Source organism: Gopherus flavomarginatus, chromosome 1 (genome assembly GCF_025201925.1).
Source record: "Gopherus flavomarginatus isolate rGopFla2 chromosome 1, rGopFla2.mat.asm, whole genome shotgun sequence".
Taxonomy (NCBI): domain Eukaryota; kingdom Metazoa; phylum Chordata; order Testudines; family Testudinidae; genus Gopherus; species Gopherus flavomarginatus.
The window spans coordinates 213,720,594-213,743,439 of record NC_066617.1 but is presented as its reverse complement, the minus strand read 5'-3'; the positions used below and the strand labels follow the sequence as shown (position 1 = coordinate 213,743,439).

The 22,846-nt window shown below is 41.8% G+C and overlaps 1 protein-coding gene across 12 annotated transcripts in view; it reads right to left on the bottom strand.

Moving 5' to 3' along the window:
* The window catches only part of CASK (calcium/calmodulin dependent serine protein kinase), a 410,527-nt gene that overhangs the window by 210,750 nt on the left and 176,931 nt on the right, over positions 1 to 22,846 (bottom strand). For all 12 annotated transcript variants that reach the window (XM_050936496.1, XM_050936500.1, XM_050936495.1 and 9 more), the window contains one exon: positions 2,007 to 2,112. In XM_050936496.1, the coding sequence (XP_050792453.1) occupies positions 2,007 to 2,112 (106 nt within the window). The remainder of the gene's footprint in view (positions 1 to 2,006; positions 2,113 to 22,846) is intronic.

The following is a 22,846-nucleotide window of genomic DNA, read 5'->3' as shown; positions in this document are numbered from 1 at the left end:
TTCCCCAGTTTGAAAAAGTATTTCCCAGCATTAGGTAACAGCATTTTACAAACTTACCTTCATTATGTTAGCAAAACTTTCCCTCACATTTAAAAAAACACAGGCAGAAAAATGAGAGTCTCAAACAGTTACTGAAAGTTTGCAGGAATTCATTTTAGGTAAGTACACATTACAGTTTCTGCTTCATTTTGTTGCTTTTTGGGATTTTATATACATTAGTGACATTACACATTTAAATTAATAGTCTAATACGTGATGACAAACCACAAAACCCAATTATTTTAATAATGGTGAAATTTGTGTGATGCTAATATCATGCCCAACATGTGTGTCTTGTTTCCTGTGGTCACTTGCAAGTTGGAGGCTAAGACCAGTCTTCTCTTCCCATTCAGCTCTACATTGCGAATACAAAGAAATGTAAAGCTACATTTTTATGTGTAGTAACTCCTTGCTTAATGTAGTTATGGTCTTGAAAAACGCGACTTTAAGTGAAACAATGTTAAGCAAATCCAATTTCCGCATAAGAATTAATGCAATAGGGGGGTTTAGGTTTCAGGGAAATTTTTTTCGCCAGACAAAAGTCATTATATACATATACAGTATAAATTTTAAACAAGTTCTAATCAGAGGATTGTCTGGGGCCCTGCTTATGAGCTCCCTGAGCTTCTCCTAAAGAAACTGTGTCGATATCAGGTAGGATATTTCCTAGGGAATGCCTTGCTTCTAAATGATGAACTAGCACTCGGCTGAGCCCTCAAGGGTTAACATGTTAATGTAGCCTCATACTCTACAAGGCAGCACCAAGGGAGGGAGGAGACACAGCACGGCAACGGCTGCAAACACGTCCCTGCGGAAACTGAACATGATGAGGAATCCACGCTATCCCGCTGAAGCACACCACTCCCTTCTCTGGACAGCGCATTCACGGCTGTAGAGGTGCAGACTTTCCAAAGTGCTGGGGGTGGAGGGTATTCAACCCCCAGCTCTTGACCCCAATCCAGCCTCCTCACCCCGAGCGTGCCGCGTTCTCGCTCCTCCCCCGTCCCCCCAGAGGGAAACGTCCGATTGCTGCAGGCGGGCATGGGGAGGGAGGGGGGAGTTGCTGATCTGTGGGGCCTGCCCTGGTTCCAAGTCCCCACCCACTAGCAGGTGGTGGCCAAAAGACATTATAAGCAAACATTGCACAACTTTAAATGAGCATGTTCTCTAATAGATTAGCGATGGAACAATGAAACAACGTTAACCGGGATGACGTTAAGTGAGGAGTTACTGTACGTGTCTGTTTTGCTCTGAAGTCTGTTGATAGAAGTGTGAAGTCCTGAAAGTGTTTGAGCACAACTAATTCAAAGCCTCTAAAAAAAAAAAAAAAGTTAAAATTTGCTATTTATATTGATATGGACTACAGCCATTATTTTGATAAGAAATGGCCCATATTTTTAAACTGGAGTGCCTAAAGTCAAACTCCTACATTCGTACTCTGATACTTGAACACGTGGTCTAATTTTTCAAAGGTGCTGGGAAAGCTGATCTACTTGTGAAATCAATGGGAACTATAGGTACTCAATGTCTTAGAAAATTAGGCCACTTTTTATGCAGGTGCTATCTATGTATTGAAGAAACAAACCTTAGATATTCAGGTTTGAAAAATGTTGTCCAATTGCTTTTTTCCAGGTACAATTTTAAAAATAATTTAGAAACAGCCTGCTGTAAAGTGAATTTGGATCAATTTTTGGATGATCATTCAAGAGAATAATTTTGTTGCATACCTCTCAAGGAAGCGTGGCAAACAAAATTAACTTCTACACTTAAAACATGCTGCTTTTAAAAGAAAGTGTCACCAAAAACTGAAGCACTTTAAACTATTTACTGAATTCTACATGAATTCACAAATAATTCTGGTTGTCCTGTAACTGCAATTTTGGCAAAGAATCTATCCACTTGAAAAATGTTGCCCAGCTCTAGTCATTACTCAAATAACCATAACAAAAACCAAGGAGGAAACTTACAATTCGAAAACCATATAAAGCATTCCATCCGAACTGTACGTCTCCAACAATTCAACAATATGGGGATGCTTCAGCATGTGACAGATACTGGCTTCTCTCTTCAGATCTGTGGAAGATAATGAAAAGTTGTATATTAGTTGCCTTGATCACAAACTGATGGCACACAGCCAAGAAGTTGAAGATCAATTGGTAAAGAAAAAGGGACATATTATTTTGGAAGGCTGACATCTGACATTATTTCCAAAATAGTCTTTAGCCTTAGGAACCAAAATTGCCAAGAGAGCAATGAGTCACTTTCTCTTCTTTGAGGGAGTGTTCTTCTGGTAAGAGAGAATTTTTCTGAAACATTAGTAAAGGCACAAAATCGGATCTCTAAGTGGGAAAGTACAACAGCAGCTGTTATTTCTTTTTCTAAAGTATAGAATTAACTGATTATTTAAAAAGCTATACACCATATTTTGAAAAACTGATTTACTCTACTACATGCTAAGGTTAATTAGTTTTGTAATACCCAGCTATGCATGTGTATCCATGCTTCTGTCACTCTTCCTTTAAATGGTAGTAGTCAGGTTAATTGCCAGAAGAATACAGCAGCTGTCCACTGACTCTAGCCAGTCTGGGCTAATCGGGGGGTAGGATGACCAGACAGCAAGTGTGAAAAATTAGGTGCAGGGGTGGGGGTAAAAGGCACCTGTATAAGACAGAGCCCCACATATCAGGACTGTCCCTATAAAATCAGGACATCTGGCCACCCTAGGTGGGAGTGTGGGACGACATAGGTAGTCAAATCCTTGGAGCATGCTCAGTAGGACATTTCCAAGGGTGGCGGCTAACTCCACTCCCAAGTTTATACCAAAATTAAAAGGGCATCAAACTTCAATTAGTTGAGACAGAGCCATACTTGAGGGGGGAAGGAGATTTCTGCCCTGAGGGCTGATGCTCACAGGCCTGCTTTTACTAATTGCAGCAAGAAGATAACCACAAGGAGAAAGATACCAGCCTATTCAAAGAACTGGGTGTTTGCTGCTTTTTCAGCTCAGGACAGTGTGGTGACATAAATGCTAAAACAGTGGTGCATGTTTTAAATGCTTAGGATTTGTGGCCTATGTACCTTTTGGTCCTGAAGAAATCTGTAAGTTTGATGCTATTTTTTTCTTTGCATATTATTTGCTGTATTGCTGTAATGATAAGATCATGTTTAGATTTATGAGGAGTTAACTCTCAAATTGTCGTTTTATAAACAAAGGTTTTTTTCTTTTAGTCTGTGCAGCTTTACTACATTGTTGTTTTTATTCCAAACTGGGGCAACTCAGGGTACATGCATCCATGATGTCCAACTTTGCATATTTATCTTATGTATTATTATCCATAGGTGGGTGTTCTGCTGTCAAAACAGAGAGACTGCCTATTCCTGCAGTAAAATGGAATTACAGTGGGTACTTATGTAATCAAAGTAGTACAGCAGGCGCCATTCAAAATCAATCTCTCCAATCATTCCCCCACTGTTAGCACAGATATACTCAAAAGATGCTTTGATGAATGATGCATTGGCAAGTGCTGACTTTTAATGGTCAGCATTGTAAGAACACAGTTTTGGCCACGGCAATTACTTTTAATTTAATTTAATTTAAATTTTCATTTAAATTCCCAGTTATGATCATTGAGCACATAGTGCCTCATTTTGATAGGTTTTGGAAATATACCCTGGAACACAAAAGCTATGCACCTTTATTATTCACTCAAATAAGAACAAATAAGACCACTTGGAAGCTTAAACAATAAACACTTCAGTTAGGAGAAAACCAAATTAAGTTTGTAATCATAACTATATCCTCTGGAAGAACAGCTCCATTTTAAAAACAACACAAGAGTGTGGATGAGATCCTCAGCTCTCCACTCTGGCCCATTTAAGACAGGTAAAAGGCTAGCACGGCTTAAAGGGCTCTAAGAATTCCAGATATAGCTAAGGAAGAATTCACCTTGAGCAGGAACAGAAGAAAACAGCAGGCACAAGATGTCCCCTGAGAACCCCCTCACAAGCCCAGATGGGAGGGGTGTATTGGGGCGGAGAATGTCAGGGGCAGTGCCCAGTACTGCAGAGATTCTGAGCAATGCTACAAACAATAGGGCAGCTTGGAGTAACTGTAGTAATTTAGCCCTGGGAGTAGTCCAGGACTGGGAGACACCCCTTCCCTCTGGGAGACAAATTTGTGCTTCACCTCCCAAAGGCACAGCACAGAATCTTACCCACAATTTCTCAGGGTCAGTCAAAGATATTTAATCCAGCAATATCCAGAAACTGCATGCTACTCTGAAAAACTGACAGACATACATACAGATGCTCCAATACCACAATGGTAACTGTAGTATAAAAACCTAGAGACACACCTCCAACTAAGTATGTACTCACTGTCTCTGCAAACAAATACACACATTTTTCAAGTCAACTTTAATGAAGCTGCAGATTGTATGCTAGTCAGAATTCTGTGAACATTTACCTGAGTTTTAATAGCACAATGTTTTAGTTGAAAATAAATGAATTTTGGATTGGGGGAAACATGCTTTTTTCACGCAAGTCATTAATGTCCAGTATCCTTAAGGGACTTTCCCATTACATGCAATCCTATACAGTCCTTACAGAGGAAGGGGGTGGGGGGGTGAGCAGGCAGCAACAGCTGCAAGTGAGAGTAATAGAGTAACAGAGAATGCTGCAGCGGCTGGCTGGCTGTCTCAGCCTAGGAGTACAGATGCCTAGGCCAAGTGGAACTTACCCAAAATTTGCATGGGAAGAACTCAGTTTAAGTAAGATCTATGCGTGTAGGCCTTTTTTGTTACTTTAACCCATTTCTCTGGCTACTGTGTTCCTGTTAATAAAACTTTGTTTTGAAAATGCTGAATGATATCACTGCATATATTTTCTGGTTATAAAGCTCCTAAGAGAGAAGGTTACTGCAAGAAGCCAAACCAAACTGGTCTTCCTAAATGAGCCATGATGAGAAATCAGGGCACTGAAACCTAAGGATCCAGTCTAAGAGTAGCAAAGTCATGGAACTCCTCCTTCAGTGAACTGGAGGCCCAGAGCCTGTCCCTGCAAAGGGTCACTCATGAGAGACTGCAGAGAGGTACAAGAAATAGCACACACCATAATCCATGACAGACACATTCCTAGGATTTTACAAATATGTATGATTTAGATTCTAGAACCTCATACAAAATCAATGAAAAAGGCACCATCTAGTTATGCTATATATGGTATGTGTGAGACACACCACCCTGGAACTAGGTACTTAACTGATGTGCAAGACTAAATTGTAAAACTGTGCTTATTTTAATAAATGAAGCTCCACCCTGCTATTTTGGGTCCTATGAAAATCAGCTTGCACAGGCATCAGCCCAGAAACAGCAACTGAGAAAAGTGACACAAAATAAAATGTTTGACAATTCTGAGGCAGGAGCCCATCAAGATTCTCCAGAAAGCAAAAGTACCCTCAGCACCCCAAAGGTCTGCCTAACCTGTATGCCTGAAAAGCAGCCAGCTGGTGACTGTTAGGCCAGAGAAGAGAAGAAGGAATGACTGGGCTAGGAGCTATACTGGCACACCATACCATAGAATGCACATGGCTAGAACAGTCCTGACATGCATGCTGAGCACAGCACATTGTTTGGGGTAAGGGAGTTGGCTGCATCAGGAGGAGGAAATACAGCCTCTCAAGTTGCTTTTAGTCAGAAAGGTAAAGAAGGAACCCTAATTGTATTATATTCAGTTTGGAGGATTATTATTTGATAGAGGAAGCAATTGATTATTGCTTCGGGAGTTAGTTATTTCTTTGCATACAGCAGATTACTCCCGACTGCCATGCTTTTTTCTTTTATTCCTGACTCTGCCAATATCCAGTCTTTTAATTTCATGCTTTCATTTCCCCTAAAAATGTGTTGTTTCTTCTTCCTTGATTTCTATAAAGGACAATAATTAACTGCCTTAAATAAATAAATATTTATTTATTCACCTAGCCTCTCACAGGAGACACTGTACCTTATCCATAATTTAACACAATCAGCAAGCTTAGAGCTGTTACCTGCACTCAAACCAAGAAGCACAAATAATCCAGGGCCCACTGGTTCTAAAATGGGCCTTAGAGACACTTAGGAACAAATTGACTCTGCTAATCTTGGAGAAATGAGGCCAGAGATTTTGGGGGTAAGGGAGGAAGAGGGGGAAGAGTTGTGGCTACAGAAAATTAGTTTTTAAAATGACCATTTGGGACTGATCTCTCAGCATCAGATTTAAGTACAGCTAAGTTTGCTAGTGTTCGTAAGACCTTAAAAATGTAGGATACTCCAGAGAAGGTTATACTCCTGAGAGTTACTTAGTAGTGCTAAACATGCTAAAGACTTCCTTTACAGAAAAAAAGAAAACAAAACAGGTACATGAACAGTTAGAAAAAGAGTGGCTTGTAAGATCAGAATGAGTCTCTGGGCACAGATGATGTTCTAGGACCAGTTCTAGTTCTTTAAAAAACATTAATGCCATTTTATTTATAAGAGTCTATATTCTGGTTCTGAAATATCCTGGACCTATAGGGAAGTCTTCAGAAAATCTTAAAGGTGTATTAATTAGTCTTAAGGAAGAGATTAAAAGTTGCCTATTGCAGATAATTGCCTTAAACCTTTTGCAGCTACTGTGTTTGTTTGTTTTTAAATAGAGAGTAACAAATCTTAGAGTCAACTTTTTACAATGCATCCACTCAGAACAAAAAGGGATGGGCAAACCACTCAAAAATAAGTACTTTTATTCCATTACTTGAAAATTAGGTAAGTCTCTCTTTCCCCTGTAACTTTCCACCATTCCACTTACTCCTATCAGAAGTATTTATTGGGGAAGGTGGCAGTCACTTTGGGGTCCCAATCCATAGTTTGAGAACTGTTGATCTAAACAATACTCTTGGACTGTCACTGTTAAAATAACTCAAAACACTCACTGTTTTAATGAGCCCGTTTTTCTTTTTGACTCCTTTAGTAGCAATATTCTTAAGACCCTTGAAATTAACATTACTTTCTATAATGGTTTTGTCCTCCTCCATCTTGCGAAAATACTGTCTTAGTAATACAAACATTAATAAAGCTCAACCTTGTTTATTTCATTGACATCAATGGCACAGCAGCTATAGAAATAGCGTTTAAGGTTGTCTACATTGGCTGGTTGCTTGCCTGTGTAATAACCTTAGAATGTTATAATTCTGCATTAGTGGTGATTTTTTTCTGAGTGCATGTGTGCAAGACAGACAAACAAGGATAGATTTAATACCTCCCCACCACAGACAGTGCAATCCACTTAATAGGGATGTCTCCCACAAAAGCAACTTAAACTCTATGAATCTTAGGTGACTTGAAAAGGACTGATTTTTGTTTAATCATACATGTAATTTTTAGTGTTCTTGTGATTTTTAAGTTAGGCTAGAGGGGCCAATTACCCTATTAGGTGGCAACCTGAAGGGGAATTAAGACTGGGAGAGAAGCCTTAATTAGAAGCAGTTCACTTGTGCAGGAACAGGCAGGACCTATATAAACCAGGAGGTTGACAACAGAGGAGGCTGCTGGGAAAGGCTGAAATCACTCCCCCTGGGAAGAGGGAGGAGTGTTTGGAGGCTCCACATATGTATAGACTGCAGTTGCTCCCTCAGAGGAGGGACTGGTGAAGCGGGCAGACCCAAAGATGGAAGGGAGAGCCAGAAGGTTAGGACAGGGCCCGGGGAAATGCAGCAAGGTACAGGGCAGACTGCTAACTAGAGGGTCCCTGAGCTGGAACCCAGCAGAGAGGGTGTACCTGGATTCCCCACTCAGCCACTGGGGAAGTGGTATCGGCAGGGCCGTGAGTAAGAAGACTGCCTGAGCCTACTTCTGACAAAAGAAAGACTTTCCTACCCCCGGAAGGGGGAACCACAATATCGACCTAGATGGAGGGCTGAGACACAAGGAGGCTGCAGCAGCCCCTGGGGTGAGAAAGGGGTTTCAGACACAGATGCAGAGGGACAGTGTGCAACTGCATGAATGGGAGCCATACCTACAGTGAACAGAGCACCACATCACAGGGGGTGGAAGGGGATTTGCTTCTCAAGCTAGTCTGACAAATGTCATTTTGTGCATTTTTAGAGCACTGCACAAAGTCCACTCTTAGGCATTCAAATGTAAGGTGGTGATTGGGGAAGGTAAGGAGGGGAATTGTTTTTTGGGGTATTGTCCTTTTGCTTTTGTCTTTGATATGAAGTCTATGCATAAGCAACATTGTGCACCTGAACTACAATGATTGGGTATATTTTATAAAAGTAAACCAAGTAGCAGCTATTAATTCACACCTTCAGCGCTAAAATACTTACTGCTCTGCAAAACCACAATGCTGAAAAAGAAACATAATTAGCTGACTTCTTGTTTTTGGTTAAAAAGGATCTTAATCTCCTCTCTCCAAGAGCTTAAAAAAAAGATGGGTCTGTCTACGCTAACCATCCTCTCCTAGAGCAAAAGTTCTGACATTTGGCATTTGCCTTGGGGGCAAACAAATCTACGAGGAGGGATCCTCAGTGGCAGAGCGCTGATCCTATGACAGACCTCTACAAGGACCATTTGTGGCTGGTTACTGACTGACTGCCTGCTCAGGAAATCCATAGGGTTGTTGCTGATTCCCATAAGATGAAGGGCCATCGGGGTCACTGCATTCAGTTAGCATCATGACCAGAAGTTGAGGGCTGACAAACAGACTAGGAAGGGTGCCCTCCTATTTATGTAGTATGTGGTTGTCCTGTTGCCTGAAGATTCGCACTACAGAGTTTTAGAGAACAGACAGTAATGCCACATAGGCTAGTCTGATAGCTCTAAGCTCAAGGACATCGTCATCAAGCCATCTGGACACCATATCCCTTGAAGCTGCACGTGGCCCAAATGGGTCTCCTAGTCTGTTCCTAATGCGTTCCTGGACAAAATCTTCAACAGGGAAGAGCCTGAAAAGCATACCTCTTTCCACGCATTTGTGGGATCCAAGCACCAAGCCAGCTCTGTAATTAAGTGCTGGGACACAAACTATTCTGTCTATTCAATGACTCATTGAGCAATAGACCAAACCAAGCCAGAGCCACTTCACTGTGGATGAAGTCTGGCAAACAGCCTCAAGTACATGCATGCCAATGTGACCTAACACCGCAAGACAAGTCTATTAAATTGCAGTCTGACTTTATACAAGCTGGAGAATGAATGATTTAAACAACTGGAACCTATCCTCCAGCAGGTACTCCTTTTCTGATCTGGAGTGAACCATGGTTCCTATGAACTCTATTGTTTATGATGGGGTGATCTAAGTGACTAGGAATAATGAGCATTCCAGCCTCATCACTGTCTACTGCTGTGATTTGCCTTTGATCAGCCAGACTTCCTTACACGGGTGGATGTGAATACCCTGCTTTCTCAGGTGGCCAGTAACACTGTTGGGCATTCTGTAAATATCCTCGGTGCTGTGGAGAGCCCAAAAGGATCCAGAAGAGTCCAACAGTAGTATGCATCTTGCAAGTCAAGCACATTGAACTAATCTTGAGCCTGAAGACATGGAATGATTGAGGAAAAAATTACCAGTGCGAATCTGAGGTGGCATATATATTTTGTCATTTCAAATCAAAAGAACAACAAATATAGAAACCCTCTGTGAACAGAATTATAATTTTCTAGCCAGCTCTACTTATCAGCATAAACTGTATGAGAAACAGAGCATACCCAAACCATCTTACTAAGAGTAGAAAACTGAAAAAAGCAAAAAGAACAAGACACTTTTCAAAAAAACAGCTCAGATACCATAATGATGAGCACAGTCTAAAAATGTAGACAGATACATTACGCAAGTGACCAACAGGAAGCTTCAGAAACATGCAAAATTAACACACACTAATTTACAGCAGCGAGGAGTGAGCCATTTGTATGAAGCACTAATGCAGGGAAGAGAAACGGAAGTTATAAATTATGTTCAGCTCTTTGCAAAGTATACAAAAGCGCCAGAAATGAAAGGAGGTAGAAGGGGAGTGGAAAGTCTAGGAGGTCCCAGTTCCACAGCGAAAGAAGTCTTGAAGAATTGCAAGATCTACAACGTCTTCTCAGCATATCTAAGTGCTGCTTATCCTTCAAAAGCCAGCGGAATGCTATCGCTTAGTCCACATTCAGGTACTGACACCAAAATCAGGTAAAAAAAGTGGGTGAGGTAACAATACCTTTTATTGGATCCATCTGCTGGGTTGGGATTCCTGTCTCTCCAATCTTCCACAAAAGTTGGCCCACTAAATGATATTACCTCATCTACTTTGTCTCTCTAATATCCTGGGACCGACAAGGCTACAACTACACTGCATACTAAAATCTGGTGGTAGCTCTTTGGGAAACTGAATCCTGTTTTCTGCTATGAGCACTCCATACTCACTCTCTCTAGATTGCTTTTTGAAGCAGTTTTTGTTGTTGTTGTTGTTGTTGTTATTGTTTTTAAATTTAGGGTAGCCATCAAATGAAACTGAGTGCAGAATTAACAAGAGACTTAGCTCTCTTCAGTTGTTAACGAAGTATGGTCTCTTATAAGGACGCAAATAAATTCTGAAAAAGAGGATGTGGTGACCTGATGAATCTATATGTAGCTTATGATTTCTGTTTCTGATTAGGAACTCTTTGTGTATATTCACTTTGATCATCTTTGCTTTCCTGCTTTGCACCTCCATCATAAACAAATTCCAGAGATTGGTGACACACGGCTAACAACAAGATCATTAAACTCTGATGATTGCCTATTTAAATGGAGTACCCTGGGGCAAAGAGATGGCTACCACCCAGGGCCAATCAATTTTTCAAATCTGAATTTTCAGAGGGGAGGTAACTAAGCAACAGATTCTCTGGATGGGACTTTGCTCACCAGAGGAGGCTAATCAGGGAGTCAGCTGACAAAGGGTCGGAGGTTATAAGAGACAGGGTCTCACCAGCCATTTTAGAAGAAGAGGGAGAAAAGACCAGTTTTGTAAAGGACAGCTCAGTATGCAAAAAACATACCTGACTTACAGTCCTGCAGACTGGGAATGTGCTGCTTCATTCAACTACATAACTGAGTGCAAGAAAACACACTAAACATGAGAAAGGGAGGAGTGGAGCATGGCTCCAATTCATGATACCCTGAGAAACTTAGTTAACCCCTTGGTGACCACTTTACTACATCTACAGAGACTCCATGTTTCAGAGCAGAAGCCAGGTGTAAGAGAGAGGGAGAGAGGAACGATCCTGGATTCTCTAGATTATGCTGACTTAAGAACAAAGAACACTTAAGAGCAGTGGTGAGCTGGAGCCGGTTCCCAAGAACCGGTTGTTAAATTTAGAAGCCGGTGCAGAACCAGCTGTTAAAGGGGCGGGCGAGTGGGCAAACAACTCTGGTCCACGGGCCACATCCGGCTCGCAGGACCGTCCTGTGTCTGGCCTGCCTGAGCTCCCAGTGGGGGAGGCTCCCCCAGCCCCTCCCTTGCTTCTCCCCCCAACCCCCACCTTGCACAGCTGCAGCGTGCTGAGCTGCCAGCGCCAGCGCTCTGGGCAGCTATGCAGCTCCTGCTGCTTTGAGTGGCAAGGTAAGGGGGGGTGGGGACTGTAAGCTCCAGTGGGCCATGTGGCATCCATACATGCTGCCCTGAGCAGCATGGTAAGGGGGCCGGTCTGGGGCTCAGAAGAGGGGTTAGATAAGGGGCAAGGAGCGGTTGGAGGGGGCAGAGGGAGGTCAGCAGACGAGGGGGTTGGGTAGGCATGGGAGTTCTGGGGGTCTGTCGGGGTGGTGGTGGATGGGCAGTCAGGGGACAGGGAGCAGGACGAGTTGAGTAGGGGATGGGGTCCTGGGGACAGTTAGGGTGAGGAGTCTCAGGAGGGGGTGCTCAGGGGACAAGGAGTAGGGGGGATTGATGGGTTGCGGGTTCTGAGGGGGGCAGTCAGGGGCAGGACGTGGGTGGGGGGACAGGCTGTTTTGGCAGGCACAGCCTTCCCTATCCGGCCCCCGATACAATTTTGCAACCCCAATGTGCAGGACCAGCTTTAGGAAGTGCGGGGTCCGATTACAACGGGGCCCTGGCACGGCTGACTAAGAAAAACATAAAAAAAAAAAAATACAAAAAAACCAATATGTGGGGCTTGTAGTCAGCGGGTGGCACTCCAAGTCTTCAGTGGCACTTCAGCAGCGGGTCCTTCACTCGCTCCGGGTCTTCAGGGGCACTGAAGGATCCACCGCTGAAATGCCGCCGAAGACCCGGAGCGAATGAAGGACCCACCGCTGAAGTGCCGCTGAAGTCCCAGTAGGGAACCAGTTGTTAAGATTTTGGCAGCTCATCACTGCTTAAGAGTGGTGAGGAAACATGCAGGGAAATGCATATGTATATATTTATTATTTTGTATATTTCTTGTGCTAGCTCAAGTAGAGAGTAATTGTGTTGAGAAATCTTTGCAAAAGATGTGTGTCTATCTGCTTTCAACTATAATGTGGTCCTGAAGAGCGGAGATGTAAATCCAGAGCGCTGACAAAGTTGGCACTCTGAAGAAACGTGTGCTTAAACTACTGAGGAGTCTGCAGGTCAGCACTGTTCCTGGGAGCCTAGTGCAGCTGGGTTGCATGGTCTTATTCCCCTGAAAGGGTAATATGCAGCCTGTGCCTAATAAGTGCGCCAGAAAGGCCAAGGGAAGAGACAATGTTACAGGCTAGTCTCATCAATTTACGAGCGCATGGGCCCAGAGTGTAAGGCCCAAATACAACAGCCTGGTAAGCATCCAGCCAGGAAGAGCTTTATCAGGGCTTTGTGTGACAGAGGCCTACATAGAAAAGCAAAGCTAAACCATATGCCCTATTACAGGCAAAAGGAATTACAATCAATGATTTTCTGGATAATAAAAGCAAAAAATACAACCACACATTTCACATAAAAGTTAAGATGGTTATCAATTATTCCGAGAGCTTGCGTCTATATTTGAGAGATGCTGCTTTCTTTGCCCGCTTTCCAAGTTCAACAGATTAACTTTGGGGGGGTGGAATGGTACGGACCCTATCACTGAACACAATATTTAGCATCCCATTTTTTAAAAAAATATTACCATAGATGAATAACCCTTCTCTTTTTGATCACATCCATCTTTTATAAAACCTCATGCTAGAAGCACTCACCATGACCTACAACAGCATTGCAGGCAGCAAAGAGAGAGGCTTTTTGAAGACAAAGGAAAGATGGCAGACTGATAATCATATTTATTTGGGCATCAGAATTTTTCTGGATAGAATCTGTTTATACATATTTTGTTATGGTAGGATTTCTGGACCAAACCCCAAATACAAACACTTCTACCCAGATTTTTGATTCAGTCAATGGCTTCTTCTTGAGTTCCCCCTTTAAAAATTACTGAACAGGATACACTTGTGTGTCAGATTTATATCACAAAATTATGATTTCATACTGACACATCACAATACTACTATTACTACATAAAAACCCAAATGAGAGGATATTTCACAAGCACCTACATTTTTAAAATGGTCACTATATAAGAGAGACATTAAAAATGAAGTTGTGGAATATACAAAAACGTGCTTCAAAGTAGTTGAAGCCATGTAACCCTTTTTAAAAACACAAATGCTCTTCTATGACAAGATGAGGTCAAGAGACTTGGGTCTTCTTATTCTGGCTCTGATAGTGACTTTCTGTGTTGCTTTGGATGCATTACTTAACCTTTCTGAACCACAATTTCAATTTTATAGATGGAGATCATTGTGAAGTTCATTGAATATACAAGTGCTAAGTACTGACAACAAAAGCATTACTCTCCAGTTCAGCACCCAATTGCAACCTGTCTTCTCACTCAGCTCTTTCCTATAAGAGGTTCAACAAATAAAACCAACCTACAACATTCAGCTGTCAAACTTCCACAAAAAAAAAAAAAAAAAAAGTCTTGTCTTCTGACTACTAAGTGATTTTTTAAAAAAATTCCATTAAAACATCCAAACTAGATCTTAAATAGACTAATTATAAATATTTTACTTCTCACACTGACAATCTATTCATTGTCACATATTCATAAGCACAAATTCAGGCATCAGGAACCCAGGTACATGTATTCCACCTCTTACATAGTGCACTCAATGGATTAGAAGCACAGGTCCCAGCTTCCAATTGTTCCAGGGGGTACTCAACCCCTGCTCAGCTCCAGACCCTGCCCCACTCTACCCCTCCCCCCAATGCCCCATCCCACCTCTTTCTGCCCTCTCCCCTGAGTGCATCCCATCCCTGCTTCCCCCGCTCCCCCACGCCTCCTGCATGCCGCAGAACAGCTGATCACAGCAGCCAGGAAATGCTGGGAAGTAGGGAGAGGAGATGATCAACGGGGCCACCAGTGGGCGAGAGGTGCTAGTGGGTGGGAGGGAGCTTGGCTGCTGGTGGGTGCTAAGGACCCGCTAATTTTTTTCCATGGACTGGAAGTCCAGAGTTGGCACCTATGATTGGGAAGCAGTTTTTCATATAAAATTTAAATTTTGGTAATAATTGAGTTGTAAGAAGTCAATTTTCCCTCTTGAAGCGGATTCATTTTGGCACCTAAAATGCTAGTCTACAACCCAGGGGTGGCTAAACTGCGGCTCATGAGCGGCATGCAGCTCTTTTACAGTTAATGTGTGGTTTGCAGACACCCTCACCCCAATTCTCCACTTACCAGACTGTGGTGGAGAGCTTGAGGCTTCTGCCTTGTGGTGGGGTGCAGGGGCTAGGGGATTCTGCCTAGTGGGGATGGGAGCCCTGAGTCGGGCCCGGCTGGCACCTCCCACAGGGAGGGAAGCCCTTAGACCTCCCCCCCTCCAGGGCAGAAGCCCCCAACCTCCCCCTAAACTGCAACAAGCACGCATCAGCTTTTGAACTTCTGAATATTGTCGTCTGCGGCTCAGAGAGTCAGTAAATTTGGTCACCCCTGAAGAAATCCTGACTATACAGTGGTGCTTAGGTGAGATGTAACAATCAAATAACACTTAAATTCTCTGTCTAGCATAGGCTTGTAAGTGAACAATTACCAGCTTGCTCTTTTGTTTGTTATTTTTAACATGTTTTAATATTCCTTTACTTCCTGTAAGGAAACAAAATGTGTCAATTCATTTCCCAACAACACTGATGATTAATCAGAGTGAATATTTTAAATTTTCAGTAAATTCTAGATTAAAAATAATGCTTCAACACTGAGATTAAGACAATTTAAATCTATACCGTATATCATACAAGTCTCATATGATTAAACTCCTTCATTTTCAGTTTAAATCAATTGTTACCGAAAAAATTCCAGGTTTTACAAAAAGTATTAGCTTTTCCCCCCAATTTTCACTATGCTTTGTATCATTCAAATATATTTAAAGAAAAAACTTGTTTTATTAGGAAAATACAATACATTTCATGAGATACCTGTGTTACGATAATACATTAATCTGTGTGCATATGCAAAGCTGCCTGTTGAAGTACAGCTTATGTATTAGCCTAGAAGCTACACAAAAACAAACAGGCAGGCACGCAAGCTTTGAAATGCGTGCATATCTGAACATACTGATGAATCTTATATGCATCATGTACACATTTCAAGCTGATAGCAGATATCGGTTTAAAGATCTGCCACACTAAAATGGGAAGAAAATGAAAATCTGTATCAAATGTATCAAAATACATTTCAGAATACAACAAAGTATTTGAAAGTTTTAAAAAATAAAAACAGGAGAAAAGAATGAAGTTGAGTGTATGTACTGCAAATGGTGTGACTCAATTATTAAATGTAAATATTTATAGCCTAATAATTTTAAATCTACAATAGTAAACTGCTTCTTCAAATGAAAAGTTCTATTTGAGATTTAGTGATGTATTGTTTTCTTAACCTCAGAGGTGGTATTGTGTTTTGAGATTTTTAGTTCTGCAGCAAAGCACACTGAATTCCACTAATCAAAGCATTAATCTGCTGAATACTTTTTTCTGTCTTCCTGTTCACCAAAATAAACGCAATATTTACCCAGAAAAATTATTATTTTTTTCCACTGACATTCATCTCTTTTTGTTGTAGTAAACACTGATAAATTCCTGGGAAGAATTAAATAAAGTAAAAACCGAAAATGAAGGGCCATACATATGATGTTAAAATGGATTTTAAACTTTATATTTAACTGCATAGATCACTTAGTAGGAATTTTTTATAATCCATTCTTTCTTTCTACTGATACTGTATTTTAATTTTCAATGCTGTATTACATGCGCTTGACTGGTGGAGGCCAATTTGAAGAGTTAATATTTTGACAGGATGGTGTATTAGAACAGTGGTTTCAACATGTGCTCCACAGACCACTGGGGGTCCACAGATTATGAAAAATTCCAGAGGGATCTGCACCTCCATTTGAAATTTTTTTAGGGGCCCGCAAACGAAAAAAAGGTTGAAAAATCACTGCATTAGAGAGTTACTGCTAAAGAACAGTGAACAATCTTAAAACAAAGGGACAGAGCCTAGGGCATACAGCTCATTAGGACCCACAGAACCTCAAGGCATATGTCTTAGATTTGTTTATTTAATGCCAAGCCTCTTCCCAGCATCAGGATAAAAATAAGGCCAACATTAATTTGCCCCTGGCATTAGTTTAGTCAAAACTATTTCTTAACCCATCTTGTAGGAATTCAATATGTGTAAACAGTATCTCCTTGTGACAGTCTGTATCTCGGGGGAACACCTTACACCCTAATAATATGATGGTGTAGTATCAATGCAGAGTTTGTCATGTCGGTTGTCTTCGGAAGGCTCATGATGCACTGAATATTGTTGTTATAGTAATGTTATAGGTTGTAATTTCATGTATCTAGTGATGAGGCCGAAAATATGTCCTCATTGGCTTAAAACAAACCCAGGTAAAAACTCTCTAAGAGCAGAGGGGCAGTTCACACCTCATCAGGGTATGTATGGGACAAACCCAGCCCAGCCTCACAGGAACAAAGGACTCAGGCCTAGGCGGCAACACAGGATCTATTGGACTGTTGAGTGAGTCACCCACCTTCCTTTGGTCAGTTTGGAACTACAAGGAGGTAATGCTCACCTGACTCTGAAGGGGGGGAGGGGCAAAGCCAAGAGGGAAGAAAACATGATAAAAGGGAAAGACATTTGCCATGCTCTTCCTCTCTTTTTCACCTCCATCTACAGGCATCATCATCAGTCTGTGATGAAAAGTATCTACGTTTATAAGGACACTGAAAGTGTTAAGATCAGCTTAGAACAAAGGTGGGCAAATTACGGCCCATGGGCCACATCCGGCCCGTGGGACCGTCCTGCCCGCCCCTTGAACTCCCGGCCGGGGAGGCTCACCCACAACCCCTCCCTTGCTACACCCCTCCTCTCCAGCAGCCTCAGCGCAATGCAACGCCAGCACAGGAGGGGGCTGCACTGTGGGGAGCAGGAGAGCAGGGAGGGAGGCTCACCTGCAGCCTCAGGGGAGCAGGCGAGAGATGCGGGGGAGGGGGGTTGGATGGGGAGGTTTCGGGGAGGTGTGGATAGGGGTCAGGGCAGTCAGGGAGCAGGCGGGGTTAGATAGGGGTGGGGTCCCAAGGGGGTGGTTAGGGGCAGGGGGACCCAGGAGGTGGTGGTCAGGGGACAAGGAGTAGGGGCGGGTTGGATTGTTCAGGGAGTCTGAGGGGGGCAGTCAGGGGGCGGGAAGTGGGACGGGGCGGATAGGGTTAGGATTTGGGGAGGCACTGTCTCCCCGACCCGGCCCTCCATACAGTTTTAGAACCCTGATGTGGCCTCGGGCCAAAAAGTTTGACCACCCCTGGCTTAGAATGTGTTTTGCTTTTCTTTCATTTGATCAAATCTGGCTACTTGTGCTTTGACTTATAATCACTTAAATCTGTCTTCGTAGTTAATAAATGTGTTTGTTTATTCTACCTGAAGCAGTGCATTTGGTTTGCAGTGTGTCAGAGATTTCCCTTGGGATAACAAGCCTGGTATATATCAATTTCTTTGTTAAATTGATGAACTCATATGAGCTTGCAGCATCCAGCAGGCATAACTGGACACTGCAAGACGGAGGTTCTTGGGTTGTGTCTAGAACCAGAGATATTGGCTAGTGTCATTCGGTTGCACAATCCAAGGAGCAGCTTACATGTCAGAGGCTGTGCGTGAACAGCTCAGCAGTGGGGGTTCTCACAGCAGAGCTGGCTCCCAGAGTCAAGGAGTGGACTGACCTAGCAGATCACCGGTTCAGATAAAAGCAGGGGAACGTCACACACCTAAATATAATTTTTCCCTTTTGTACAAAGACTGTGCCCAGGTGTTGTTTCAGAAGAGTACACTAATTTGAAATTCATAAATAAAGGATTTCTTAAGTCTTAGAAGGTGCAAGGTGGCAGCTTAAGGAAGTAGTCCTGCATGTCACAACATAAATTGTCGGCAGCCACTCCAAGGTTCAGATAAAAATATTGAGCACTGTATTTATAATACCAAATGAAAGGGGTGAGAAAAATAGAATTGGAGTACAAAGCAGTCATAAGATTATTATTTTTAAATAAACAAAGAAGCAATTGCTGTTTTATATGAGTATGTTAAAGATGGAACAGAGTTATCCCATAAAGCAGTTAAATGAATATGCAAAACCAAACAATTTCCCAGGGCCTGGATTAGTGGAACCTGACATGATGAGGTTGTGCCTGCATTCATTCTTCTGTGTACCTGCAAAAACGTGACATGTCACTCAGTGCAATACATAGTTCTTAAGCAGGTAAAATAGGACAAGTATACTGCCTTTTAAACATGAAATAAGGACTTCCCCACTAGCTAGTTCTTTCAATGGATGAAACACTTAGGAAGAAATACTCATGTGATTTTCAGTTACTTCTTTTCCTGATATTTACCAACAGCTACAAAATGATTATACTATGTGATAAATAAAAACAGATACCTTTGCAAGCTTAACTATAAAATATTACCTGCCACTAAAAAAAATTAGTGGCAAACTGAACAGTTGAAAATATTTTATTTTATTGTCTTTACCATATTTTTAAATTGGCCAGGCTATGTGGAAAGACTTAAAATCCATCTAATAGATTACATGAATGTAATTAAGAGTGTCCCCAAGGTCTGCAGTTAAACAGTTATTAGATTACTATATTTAATTAGATATCTTTACATTAGCTAATTGTGAGAAGCCACCCCAAATATTCTTTACCAAATGTATCAGCTCTCCCCATATTCCCTGACAAAAGTGATGACAAATGAATCTGTGTTTGTGTATTATGCACATTTAACTCATACTAGTGTAAATTTAAAGCTTTAGTTAAATGTGACAAAAAGGAATTTCATCCTCACTATCACAAACAATGAATTTGTTTAGTGAACAAGAGCTGGCGTACTATGCACTGTGTACAGATCTTGACTTTAGAAACAAAAATCAAAGCGGTACTAAAATACACAGTATTTGGTTCTTTTGTTCTATCTATACTGAATCTGAAATGGAATTAAAATATTTTATGGGTTGTAGTCTACACCTTCTAAGACACATCAAATGAAGCTTCATTGACTATTCTACGAGACCTGTTTTGACACAGAGAGAAATGACAAATTCCTTCACCCATTACCTCATAGCACTAGCCATACCAATCATAAGAGGAGCCAGCTGTACTAAAAATGGATTAAACTAAACAATCCTTTTGGTATGGTCTTTTATTGAAGAGGCATGGTAGCATTGCGAAATTAAAGTTGAGTTCTGTTTTTCCACTCAAACCAAGGATTCAATCTTACTTTTGTATGAAGAATACACTGTTTTCTCACCAACTTTACAGCACATAATTTCAGTAAATGTTGAACTTTGTGGGGATTTTCATCTAACCCTGCTGCTTAATTTAGAAGTAAAATTAAAAAATGAGACATGTTAAGAATTCTCCCTCATGCTTCCCTCACAAACATCCAACACAGCGCACTTAACTTGTGCATAAACTGTATATCAACTATGAATATTTACTAATGTTGCTGAGATTGTAGTGAAGGTTTTGCATTATACCGTGATAGAGTTTAATGTTTAGTTTGCTTCCTTATCTGATGAACGCACAAGGAAAAAATTCCTGGTCAAGGCATTCCTGACCATCAATGTTCTCCTTAAAGTTAAAAGGAGGAAGACGTCATAAGCACTAGAAAAGAAACCAGTTTCAATAAGAATATTTTTAGAATTCTTTGTCCGGGTTTAAATTAAGGGGATTCTTTGCCAAGGAGTAGTAAGAGACCCATTTTTATAACTTAAGGTCTATTATGAAAGCTACCTACTAAGTATTACTACTTTTTGGAATTTTCGGAATACAAACACCCCCACATTCTTTTACACAAACCGAGCTCTCTCAAACAAATATCTTACAAATCTGTTATCTTGAAATAAATACACTTATACCAAACTGGTATCTTATAGAAAAGGGATGTTGTCTTAGTCTCTGCTTAGACACACTGACTAATTTGCCTGCCTTTTGGCAAATGGATTCTAGTCTTAAAATTTACCATTTGCAGTGTATTTCCAATTTGCAGTTAAAGACCTCATCACATATTTATACAAAGCACTGCTCAGAAGTCATAAGTGGAGCAGCGATAAGGACAACTTGTTCATTAACTGGAGGTCTTCCAGATGTTTTGTCCTTAGAGTGCTTCACCTGTTTTCCTTCCCCTCTAGTTCTGAAACCTAGCTTCTAGCCCAGATTTTGTGGTTAAGCAGGAACTGGAACAATGGTGAGTCTACCCTATATGCCTTTCCACCAGAGCATGACAATGTAGAAGATGCAGGAGCAGACCCCACAGACAGTGCTACTAAAAGTCTCCAATTAAAAGCACATGAGCATACACACCCCTAAAGTGAAACACCCATAAGGACAAAACATCTTGAACTCCAGTTACTAAACAAGTAACCTCTCCTTTTGTTTTAATATTCTATACTATTGTTTTATACTGTTTTAAGAGATGTTCTCCACTTGTGTGACTTCTGAGCAGTGTCTCAACTATGAGAGGAGGTGCTGAGGAGACAGAACTAGTATTAACTGAAGAACAGCCACACCAAAGGCTGCATCTGCCCTGGAAGCATGAACAATAGCATAATGCTGGGGAAAAGTGTCGCTTTACCAATGTCCATAACAGGTATGCTTTTAAGTAGGCAATAGAGGTGGATTGTGCCCTACTGGAATGGGCAGTCACCCTACCTGAAGGTTGGGGGTGCATTCTAGAGGCTTCATAATATTCAAAATGTACCAGGACAGACCCATTTCAATAGTCTCTGGATAGAGACAAGGGCTCCCTTCATCCTATCTACAAAAGAGACAAAAAATCTAGGAGATGCAGTGAAGGGCTGAGTGCTTTCAAGGCAGAATGAAAGAGCTCTTGTTACGTCCAGAGTGTGAGGACTAGCTTCTTTCCTTGAAGTCAGAGTCTGGGAGAGAAGACAGACAACTGAATTTCTTGACTGATGAGGAAGTCCAATGAGACTTAGGGCAGGAAGCGAAGATTGGAATGTACAGTCACCTTGTTTCAGAAAAATACCATGTAGAGTGTATCTGCCACAAGGGCTCCCAACTCCCCTATGAATGAGGTTTTGAAGGTTAAATGAAAACAAAACGAACTTGCTATTGGTGAAGGGTGATTTTATCAACATACTAAGAATTAGATGGCAGTGGCCAACCTGTGGCTCCAGAGCTATATGTGGTTCTTCAGAAGTTAATATGCAGCTCCTTGTATAGGCACCGACTCCAGGGCTGGAGTTACAGGCACCAACTTTCCATTGTGCCGGGGGGGGGGGTTGTGCTCACTGCTCAACCCCTAGCTCTACCACAGGCCCTGCCCCCACTCCACCCATTCCCACCCCCTCCCCAGAGCTGCCATGCCCGCACTCCTACCCGTCGCCCCTCGAGCCTCCTGCATGCCACAAAACAGCTGATTGGGAGGTGCGGGGAGAGAGGGGGAGGTGCGGGGAGAGAGGGGGAGGCCCTGATCAGTGGGGTTGTAGGTGGGTGGGAGGCGCTGGGAGTGAGAAGAGCTGATGGGGACTTGCTGATGTATTACTATAGCTCATTGGCAATATACATTGGTAAATTCTGGCTCCTTTTCAGACTCAGGTTGGCCACCCCTGAACTAAATTAAGGGCCGAACACACAGGCTCTCTGAGATGAGGCAAAAGTTTGGTCAGACTCTTAATAAACCCTGAAGTTATAGAGAGTGTGATTACTGTTGTGAGTTCAATCATTGAGGGGGCCACTTAGGGATCTGGGGCAAAAATCAGTACTTGGTCCTGCTAGCGAAGGCAGGGGGCTTGACTCAATGATCTTTCGAGGTCCCTTTCAGTTCTAGGAGATTGGTATATCTCCAGTTATTATTTATTACTGAAACCCCCAACAAAAAGCTGTAACAGCAATCAGACAGACTTTGATAAGAGTTCAGTGACAAACCCAGAGTTTTAAAACTCAGCAGGTACTCTAGTACAGGGGTTCTCAACAAATTTTTTGGTGACCAGAGTGTGGCCACCAACTCTTGCTGGTGGCCACTCTGACCATTTTTCCTAAAATACTTAATTAACTTTAGAAAAAACAAATAAACATGCACATATACATGCCCAAATCATTGTAATTTATTTATGTACGACTTTTTTTTTTTCAGACTCAATAATAAAAATAATGTACAATTGTCTCTATTCTTTACTGGACCTAAACAGAATAGAAACACAAATAAGGTGCTTTGCACAGTCTTGTTGTTTTTTTTCTTGTTGTTCCTTTTGGTTGGTTTCTTTCTTTCTTTTTTTT